The sequence below is a fragment of the Montipora foliosa genome, chromosome 14, assembly GCF_036669935.1.
Source record: "Montipora foliosa isolate CH-2021 chromosome 14, ASM3666993v2, whole genome shotgun sequence".
Lineage (NCBI taxonomy): Eukaryota > Metazoa > Cnidaria > Anthozoa > Scleractinia > Acroporidae > Montipora > Montipora foliosa.
In genome coordinates, this window is record NC_090882.1 from 17,135,593 (window position 1) to 17,145,592 (window position 10,000).

At 40.6% G+C, this 10,000-nt stretch overlaps 1 protein-coding gene across 1 annotated transcript in view; it reads right to left on the reverse strand.

The window, feature by feature from the left end:
* LOC137984696 (rab3 GTPase-activating protein catalytic subunit-like) overlaps nt 1-6,790 on the reverse strand; it is a 20,369-nt gene extending 13,579 nt beyond the window's left edge. Inside the window, exons 1-9 of the mRNA XM_068831950.1 lie at nt 6,373-6,790; nt 5,543-5,616; nt 4,859-4,945; nt 4,224-4,390; nt 3,607-3,720; nt 2,295-2,385; nt 1,962-2,043; nt 1,786-1,840; nt 1-258 (exon numbers count right to left, since the gene is read on the reverse strand). The exon at nt 1-258 is cut by the window's left edge and continues 159 nt beyond it. Coding sequence (XP_068688051.1) covers nt 1-258; nt 1,786-1,840; nt 1,962-2,043; nt 2,295-2,385; nt 3,607-3,720; nt 4,224-4,390; nt 4,859-4,945; nt 5,543-5,570 — 882 coding nt within the window. The 5' untranslated portion in view covers nt 5,571-5,616; nt 6,373-6,790. The remainder of the gene's footprint in view (nt 259-1,785; nt 1,841-1,961; nt 2,044-2,294; nt 2,386-3,606; nt 3,721-4,223; nt 4,391-4,858; nt 4,946-5,542; nt 5,617-6,372) is intronic.
* Between the last annotated feature and the right edge of the window lie 3,210 nt (nt 6,791-10,000).

A 10,000-nucleotide genomic window follows, 5' to 3' on the forward strand; every position in this document is an offset into this window, starting at 1 on the left:
TTCTGAATTATGTCCCGTCTCCGTTCCATACTCTTCTTGGCTTTCAACAGCCTCGAAGAATTCTTCATCATCAGAAATACTCGATTGTGAATCCGTACTTTCCAATCGCGTGTTTGAATTACTCTTTCGATCACTGTCTGTATTTGAAGAAGAGTTTTGAGTCCTCGTTGCAGAGTTTTTATCCAGGTTAGTTGCAAATTGTAGGCTTGCCGTACGAATCTTGGAAAGTCGCTTTCTTTCAATGCAGCAGTTGAGCATCTGAAAGTTAAATGACACTTGAAATTGAGAGCTACTCAAGTTAGTTATGTCGGTAATGCAACATCAGTTTTTCAGATGGGTATTAAAAGTTTTTTATGCGATTCCTCACTTCACTGTTACCAAGAAGAGGATAAATCAAACCCAGTCCTCGCCCGCGTTTTCCCGCGCTTTGTGCTGACCGGTTGTGTGAAGTTGCACGAAGTTCTGATCGGTTAATTTGCCCGGGTCATTTCTGTTCAGAGTAAGCTGTGTGCTGAAAGGGTTTGGTATGAAACTAAAAAGAACGTACATTAACCCTTTCACTCCTGTGGGGTTCCCCATTGACGAGTAAAATCGTCTGCCGTTAGATAGAGTAAAATCTATAAGTGTCACTCTTGGGAGTGAAAGGGTTAATGGGGACATAGTTTTTGAGTGAATCTAGCAGTTGTTAACCCTTTCACTCCCGTGAGATTCCCCATTGACGAGTAAAATCGTCTGCCGTTAGACAGAGTAAAATCTATAAGTGTCACTCTTGCGAGTGAAAGGGTTAATGGGGACATAGTTTTTGAGTGAATCTAGCAGTTGTTAACCCTTTCACTCCTGTGGGGTTCCCCATTGACGAGTAAAATCGTCTGGCGTTAGATAGAGTAAAATCTATAAGTGTCACTCTTGCGAGTGAAAGGGTTAATGGGGACATAGTTTTTGAGTGAATCTAGCAGTTGTTAACCCTTTCACTCCCGTGAGATTCCCCATTGACGAGTAAAATCGTCTGCCGTTAGATAGAGTAAAATCTATAAGTGTCACTCTTGGGAGTGAAAGGGTTAATGGGGACATAGTTTTTGAGTGAATCTAGCAGTTGTTAACCCTTTCACTCCTGTGGGGTTCCCCATTGACGAGTAAAATCGTCTGGCGTTAGATAGAGTAAAATCTATAAGTGTCACTCTTGGGAGTGAAAGGGTTAATGGGGACATAGTTTTTGAGTGAATCTAGCTGTTGTTAACCCTTTCACTCCTGTGGGGTTCCCCATTGACGAGTAAAATCGTCTGGCGTTAGATAGAGTAAAATCTATAAGTGTCACTCTTGGGAGTGAAAGGGTTAATGGGGACATAGTTTTTGAGTGAATCTAGCTGTTGTTAACCCTTTCACTCCTGTGGGGTTCCCCATTGACGAGTAAAATCGTCTGGCGTTAGATAGAGTAAAATCTATAAGTGTCACTCTTGGGAGTGAAAGGGTTATGGGGACATAGTTTTTGAGTGAATCTAGCTGTTGTTAACCCTTTCACTCCTGTGGGGTTCCCCATTGACGAGTAAAATCGTCTGGCGTTAGATAGAGTAAAATCTATAAGTGTCACTCTTGGGAGTGAAAGGGTTATGGGGACATAGTTTTTGAGTGAATCTAGCTGTTGTTAACCCTTTTACTCCTGTGGGGTTCCCCATTGACGAGTAAAATCGTCTGGCGTTAGACAGAGTAAAATCTGTAAGTGTCACTCTTGGGAGTAAAAGGGATAATGGGCTAAAACGCCACGGAGAGGCCTTAAAAAATACAGACCTGGAGTTTTTGGTGAACAAGGCAACTGCCAAGATTGGGGGCTTGTAGTTTTAACCTGTGCAAAAACAATAATTATACGTTTATATTGATTATCAAGTAAATAGTATGAACCCACTAGCACTGATTGCTAAAACTTGACCCACGAGTGATAGAAAATTCTATTTATTGTTTCCCACCTTGGAATAAAAATATCATTTTCCCATCTATGGCGCATCTCCAGGACAAATTCCTGCCATAGATGAGCAACAGCTCTCAAACCTGCCGGAAAAAGGGAAATCACAGTCAATAGGTTCAATGAATGTAATCTAATTTTGGTGAAGAAGACATTGCAACAAGCCTCACTTGGCAAAAGAAGCCGAACTGAACAAGAGACTGTCCTTGTTCTCATAACAAACTTCAATCATGCGCGAGCCGGACAAAACATTGTTCTTGCCTAAGTGGCATATTTTATTCTAAATATTCACAGTGGGAGCTTCATCTTTGTGAACAGGTAAAAACCATTCACTTACCTCCATAACTATGATAAACTATACAAATACACACGGCAAGAAAGAAAGTAAGACTGTCTTCAGGTGCAGATTTCAAACTACGAAACTTGTCCTGAGAAATAAACAGCGAATAGAGCATTAAAAACTACGCTTCAGTCGCAGATAACTTAAAGGCAAGGCCTTGAGTGAGCATTGTGAAGAAGAAGAACGAAACAAAAACTGATTATGGGCAAGAGAACAAAAATACAACAAGAAAAGATTGGGGATTTCTTCAATCCCATTGCTCCACGTTTTATTTAAAATGATTACTTTGGGGCAATTGATTTAGCAGCTTTATTTTGCAAGAGGGAGCTTTAGCAACGACGACGGGAACGGCAACGAGAACGTCATCTGAAAACGTAATTTCGCGTTATTGCAATCACTTTGCGAGTATTCCAAGCTTTTTAATATGACAAAGGTGTGGCAGTCCCTCAGGAATGAAACCGTTATGAGAGGCGCGCTGACGTTCTCCATAAAACCTCAAATTTGGCTATTTCACGTTGTTTTTTTTTTTGCAGACGACGGCAAAGAAATGGACAAAAGTGAAAAACGCACGTGCAGAGCGTGCAAAGCTATTGTTTTTGCCCACTGTGACGTTCTCATTGCCGTCGCCGTTGTCTTTGCTAAAGCTCCCTAATAAGCGATGGCATGGAGGGCCGACTACCCATGTTGATCCTTGGACATGATTTCGCGCTTTGGAATTTTAATAGGGAGCTTTAGCAACGACAACGGCGACGGCAACGAGAACGTCACAAATTTGCATATTTAGTGGGCAAAAACAATAGCTTTGCACGCCCTGCACGTGCTAAAGCTCCCTGTGATTCGATTTGAGATAAATTTATTTGATTTGTCTGTTCAGTGTCCCCAGTAAGTGCCCGGGAGGGGGGGGGGGACTCCCATATAAAAGGACGGGGGTGCTTTTAGGGGTTAAAAAAGCGGTTTTGGTTCCTTTGTAGGGTGGTCAGCCTCAAAAGGTCCTCAGCGGGAGATTTAGCAGTACCTTTTAGGGTATTGAGCCAAAAACTTATGACATGAGACATTATTTTGACAATTAAGGTTTTGTCTGATTAAAACCCATAATTTGGTACCTCTTAGGGGAGAAAAGAATTTCATACCATGCCCAGAAGACAGGATCTTGGTTCCTTTTAGGGGTTCTTTTCAAAATTGCCAACGAGCACCTGTCCCTTTTAGTGCTAAAAGACTTGAGACTATCATTGATATTATTATTATTATTATTATTATTATTATTATTATTATTATTATTATTTGTGGAGATGCACACATCTTGCCTTACCTGTGGCATATTGCATTCCTTTCCTTTGTTTTTGTTTTCCATCATATCAAACAAAAGCTCCTGTTGTGCTATTTCAAGGTCTTTTAAATCTTGATCAGCATCAGGAAATAAATGCTACAGGCACCAAAACAAAGTGATTTAGCTGCGAGCAATGATGTGTGGTCAACAGTTGTAATGTAATGTCTGTTGATTGCGCAAAACTGATCGCAAGGAGAACCTGTGTGCAGGCCACTGTGATTAAGATGCCTTAAACAGGTTCACTCAAATTGATTTTCTATTGAGGATGTAATAAAGTGAATCCTCTGTCAGACAACTTCTCGCAAAGAAGTCCCATTTTTTTTCCAATTTTTATTCAAATCCCAATGATTACATTGTATCATTCAAATAATTCCACTGTACACAAAAGTTGGATGTTATCTTTAATGCTGAGTGGATGAATGATGAAGAGGTTAATTTTCGATCATGATTTTGGGACATTCGGAATGCCACTAGCTGGGGTCAAGGCTTGATAAAACAATCAATGGGCCACTTTTAGTGATGATGAAAGGACACAGCTTAAGAACCTAATCATAAATCAGTCATCCAGAACCCACCATTCAGAGGAACAGACACTTTACCTTAAGTATTTCAATCAAGAGATTCCCAGGGATTGGAAATTCATCAGAGCTTCTTTCCCCCATGGCTGATATTCTTGACGTTGCCCTGGAAACAGCAGTTGATAGTGACGCAACAGGAGGTGCCTCTGTCAGCCTCTGAAGAGCATGAGTAATGTCTGCTAAGTTGTCTGAAATGAATTTCAAATAAAATACTCTTCTTATAGTGCCTTGATATTCTTATGATCATGGTGATTGGGAAATTAGTGCTGAGAATTTATAAATAAAGCATTTAACAAAATAGAGCGATTTTCAATTGAATGTCTAAAGTAATTAGATAATTACTTTGGTTTATGTTTGCTTCTCTCAGTGATTTGTTCAAAGTTTTCACGCCATTTTTTCAACCAATCAGAAGTAAAACCAAAACCAATCGTAGCTCGCGCACGCACATTTTCCCGCACTTTGTGTCGGCTACGTGTAATTATTTCGAGTTTGATTGGTTTACTGGATTGTCTCAGTCCTTTTTGATTGGCCAAAGTAATAACTTTGGTTTTGGTTTTACAGCACTAAATTAAAACTCGCTCTATCAGTAAATTGGTCGATTGCCAGACCATCATGTAAATCAAGCAACTACATGAAACAAAAGCATTAAGTCTCACTATCATCATCCTTGACAGTCTTGTTCAGAAGCTGCATTGTGGATTCTTGTCTGTGACAAAGGGTCATATACCCACCAAGATATTCACCTAAATGAAGATGATGCAGGCATTTAAGTTCCAGTCAGCAACATTGGGGACCCTGTGCTGGACAACTTTTAAGCCAGGCAATGGGCCATTTCTCGGTTTCGAAGTGAGTCTTGGTGCTCAACTATTGTAAGGGAAAATGAGTTAGATTTGCATGAGAATACGCAACTCATTTTCATTTGAATGGTTGTGCACCGGGACTCGCTTTGAAACTGAGGCATGCAGCAACTCGGAAATGGGCTATTGCCAAAGCTCTCTTACCCTGAGAAACTTCATAGTATTGTAGGTATCCTGTTGTGGACCAGCATTTCACCTGGAAAGCCATCTTACCATTTACAACTTCAGCATGGGTATTTCATGAAGAAATAGCATCTGCTACTACTTTGTTCATTACAAGCCTCAAGTGTGACAGACTAGAGGGGGAAGGGAGGGGGGAAGGGAACGGAGGGGAGGAAGGGAGGGGGGAGGGGGGAAGGGAGGGGGGGAAGGAGAGGGGGCAGTGTAACCACCAGCTACCCAAGTTGGTAGAGCATCTACTATACATTTACTACTACATGTACTTATAAAAATATTATTTTAGTGTTGTTGGCAAATACTAACCAAGTAAACACTGCGGGTTTTCACTCATCTTTGCTCTTACTGACCACTGAGGGGCATGACAAGAGTCTAGATCACTGCAAAGAAATTTATCTGTACTTTATTTAAGAGTGGACAACACTGTCATCAAATCCTAATTTCTAAAACAGACATTTCTCAGTATTTGCTCAGTTTTTTTTTCAAATTGCTGCCAAATTTCAATCAGAAAAGACAGCATCAAACCTCAGCAATGAATTGTTGCACAACAGCCATTTATATTATCGATGGCAGCATTTTAGAAACAACGTTATTGTTGAAGTCAGGTGCTATTGTCTGCTAAAAGTTTTCGCTGCATGCCATCTGACTCGGCGTCATATGTGGGTTGAGTTTGTTGGTTCTCCAGGTACTCTTGTTTTCCCCTCTCCTCCAAAAACCACATTTGATTTGAATTGTGTTAATTTGTTGATTTCAGTTTACAGTGTCCCCAATTAGTGCTCCAGCACTAGAACGACTAGACACTTACTGGTAAATAAAGTTCCTTTCATTTTGTTTCCTCTTAGCTCAGTGCCAGAGCATATTAAACTATTAAAACTTGCCTCAGAAGCTCTCAAGTTTCTTTCAAGTTGCTGTGTTACCAGCAATAAATAATATTATTATCACTGTGACTCATTTCAATGTCAGGCTTAAAATTCAGCACCTTCTTTTCAATATGAAGTTGGTGACGGTAGCAAATCTGATCAAATGACCAATGCCTCAAAAGACACAACCAACCCATCTGCCAAGACATTAATATCAAGCATCAAGCGACCAGTTAATGGGATCAGATTCGTTACCACTCTCCTGGTGTCACTTACGAATAAACAGAATTGTCCACAATAACTTCCTCTGACAGGCAGGGCCATGTTGTAGAAAGGTGAAGCTCCCTAAAAGAAGGAAAAAATCACACCAACCTTATAAAAAACTTTATCAGTGGTTTTCGTAATGTTTAAAAAACGAGCAGCAGTGTTTTATCAGGGTTTAAAAACACGAGGTGTAGCCGAGTGTTTTCTAGACCCGATAAAACACGTGCTGCGAGTTTTTTGAACGGCTTAAAAAACATTCCACAAAGAGCGTGTCCCTCTGGACTCAAAACAACGGTTCAAATTGTGAGAGGTGAATATTAGCATACAAGAAAAAAAGGCTATGCCTTATTAGTATTCTTTATATAAAGAATACTAACAAGGAGTGTTTTATCAGGATACTAGACCCTCCTGAGGGTACACTGGGTTGCCTGTGGTACGTGCAGCGTTCCAGGCAATTTTTTTCAAGTTGGGGTTTGTAGCCGATATAACGCGCGCTCTGATTGGCTAATTGTGACTGACCCACGGGCCGATTACGGGCTTGCAAAAACAAAGCAAAAGGTAATTCAAAAACCATATAATAAACTACTTACTAACCGAGCTAGCTCGAGCCGTACTGGGGAATGTTGGCCCTGGGTCGTTTTTGTACGGACCTCGCTGCGCTCGGTCCGTACTGCAACGACCTCGGGCCAATATTTCCCTGGCAGTACCGCCCTCGCGCTCGGTTAGTAAGAAGTTATTAAGGGGTCACCCAGAAGTCATACCAGCAGAGGCCCTTTGGCTCACAGGTCCTTACACGTTCGTACGACGAAACAGATCCTTTTCTGAGGTTAAAAACCTGGCTACCGGCCTAACTCTTTTTCCTACTTTCCCAACCGCGAGAAAACCGCGGTAAATTAGCCATCGCCAAAAAATGTTTTTTTTTCTCAAAAAATTTTTAAAGTTAGGGGGAAAAAATACATCAATTTAAAGCTAAGAAAATAAGCTTTCCAACAGCATATAACTTATTTACAGACAACTGAAACATTTTATAAAAGCGAAAGTTGAACGAAAAAATTTAAGAAAAATAACAGTAAAATATGTTTTCCAGGCAAAATTTGGTCATTTTAGCGTTGATTACGAATTTTTGGATGTAAAACTAAAATTTTCTGCAATTTATCTGCTTTCTTGGACATAAATTCGACCGAAAACTGATGAGGCACGAATATTTTTAGATTTTTAGGAATAACAGATAACGTGGATTCAATGCGTAATGTGATAAAAGTGTCAAATTTGCGACCCATTGCTAACGGCAACGGAAGCGATCGCATTACGAATAATTAACCTCTGTTGCCAAAAACTATGGAACGCCAACACTGTCTTATGTGAACCTCTTTCATTATATGCGGTGCATTTTACGTTATATGCGGTGCATCTTACATTATATGCGGTGCCTTTCACATTATGCGCAGTGCTTTTCTTATTATATGCGGTACTTTTGTCATTATATGTGGTACTTTTGTCATTATATGCAGTGCTTTCGTCATTATATGCGGTGCTTTTGTCATTATATGCGGTGCTTTTGTCATTATATGCAGTGCTTTCGTCTTTATATGCGGTGCTTTCGTCGTTCTATGTGGTGGTTGTATCATTATATGAAGTAGTTTTTACATTATATGCGGTGCTTTGTTTGTCATCATTATATGAGGTGCTTTTGTCGTTATATGCGGTGCGTTCTTCATTATGAGGTGATGATTCCCCGGGGTCTGGGTAGGAGCTTGTGAAAAATCCACAATGCCATGGGCACCAATATCGAGGATCCGCCATTTTGTTTCCGTTCTTGCTTCTGTCGTGTTCTCTTGGAGACCTCGAAATGGACACAGTCTATACCTGCCAACTCTCACGCCTGCGGGTTGAAAACTTCGATCTCACGCCGGCTCACGCTTGCGGGCCAATTTCTCACGCCTGATTGGAAAATGTGAGTTGTTGCCGTCTTTCTTGACACAATTTCCAAAAATATGTTAACTCAGACCCATGTAAGGAACGAAAACCATGTGTAAAATAGATAAATGACAATACCTTCGTCGCGATCTCTGATTTTTGAAGTGAAAAGCACTGGGAGCGAGCTCGCGTTTATACGTCTTCGACAGACTTCGGAAGACTTCGGACTTCTTCGGAAGACTTCGGACGTCTTCGGAAATCTTCGGAAATGATTGTGTCGTCTTCAAAAAGCCCAGCACTCCCAGGATAAAAATCTCACGCCTATATCTCAGAAAAAGTTGGCAGGTATACACAGTCTTAAAGAGACTGAAACTCGAAGATCTGACTGAGAAATTTCAAACTGAACACATTACTCCGGACATTGTTTGCAAGTTGTCGGTACACGAAATGGAAATGTTAGGAATAAATACTCGCAGTGATATGATGTCTAGAATGCACCAAATACCGAAGAAACTCGGGGGAACGTGTGGTGCCCCCATTTTCTTTATTCCACAGTCTGTGCTTGGTGATTTACTACAAGAGGGATTTACAATCAAGGAAATATCTTCGATCCTTGCTGTATCGGAGAGTACGGTTTACCGGAGGATGAGGCAATACGGATTGAGCAAGTTCAAGTTCACTGCATCAGGGTTGGTAACGTTACCTCAGGGGTGAGTTGGAACACGATACATGCAGTCATTCACTAGCCGTCACGCAACAAAAAATCATAGGTCACCGTTTCGTAGCGAGGGTTGAAATAGTTTTCGTGGACCTGTCTTGAGCAGAAAACAAGTCAACTACTCAAGGAACGCCAATTTTTTCCAATTTGTTTACGAATGAATCCTGCAGGAATTGTAGGCCAATGAGGTAACTCGATTCCTTTCGTAGCGTATATATCACATGATAAATCATTAAAAACATGGGTGGAGGATGTTACTTTTGAAACCCCTCATTTTTATTTCTTATTTTCTCACGTATTTTCCAGTGATCATTAATAGTATCTTGAAGGGTAAACGTGCTTCGATACTACATTTTCCCTAGGAATTTGAAGTTTCATGCTCATCGATAGCTATTGGAGGTCCTATTACATTTTCCGCGAGGGAGTTTAGAAAACTGTAGAGCACACGTTTTTAGTCAACGCCCTAGTTTTATTCACGTACGCATCATCATAAAATTGCGAACTCATAGAGTATGTTGTTCAGCTTTCGCGCCCCTATATGTAAACATGTTAGGTAACCTTGTAAACATTAACAAAACCAAGACGGTTTCAAGGAAGACATCAAAGATAGTTCTGTGCTATTAATACGTATCTGAGTTGTTTTCTGCCCAAAACAGGCCCATGTAAACTATTTCAACTGCCAATTTACCCCTACACATAACGCTCCGCTATATGTAAATGTCTTGGGTAAGAAAGAAAGAAAGTTCCGTGATTTTAAGACGAATTTGATTTGCTCTCTGTCTATCTTCACTCTGCATTATCCCAATCTTTGAGTTTTCCTTCATGTTTTTGCACGAAAAACCCATCTACTGCGTAGATTACAATTATGAAAACCTCTGAGTTTCGCTACGAAACGGTGACCTATGATTTTTTGTTGCGTGACGGCTAGTGAATGACTGCATGTATCGTGTTCCAACTCACCCCTATATGTAAGGTAACGTTACCAACCCTGATGCAGTGAACTCG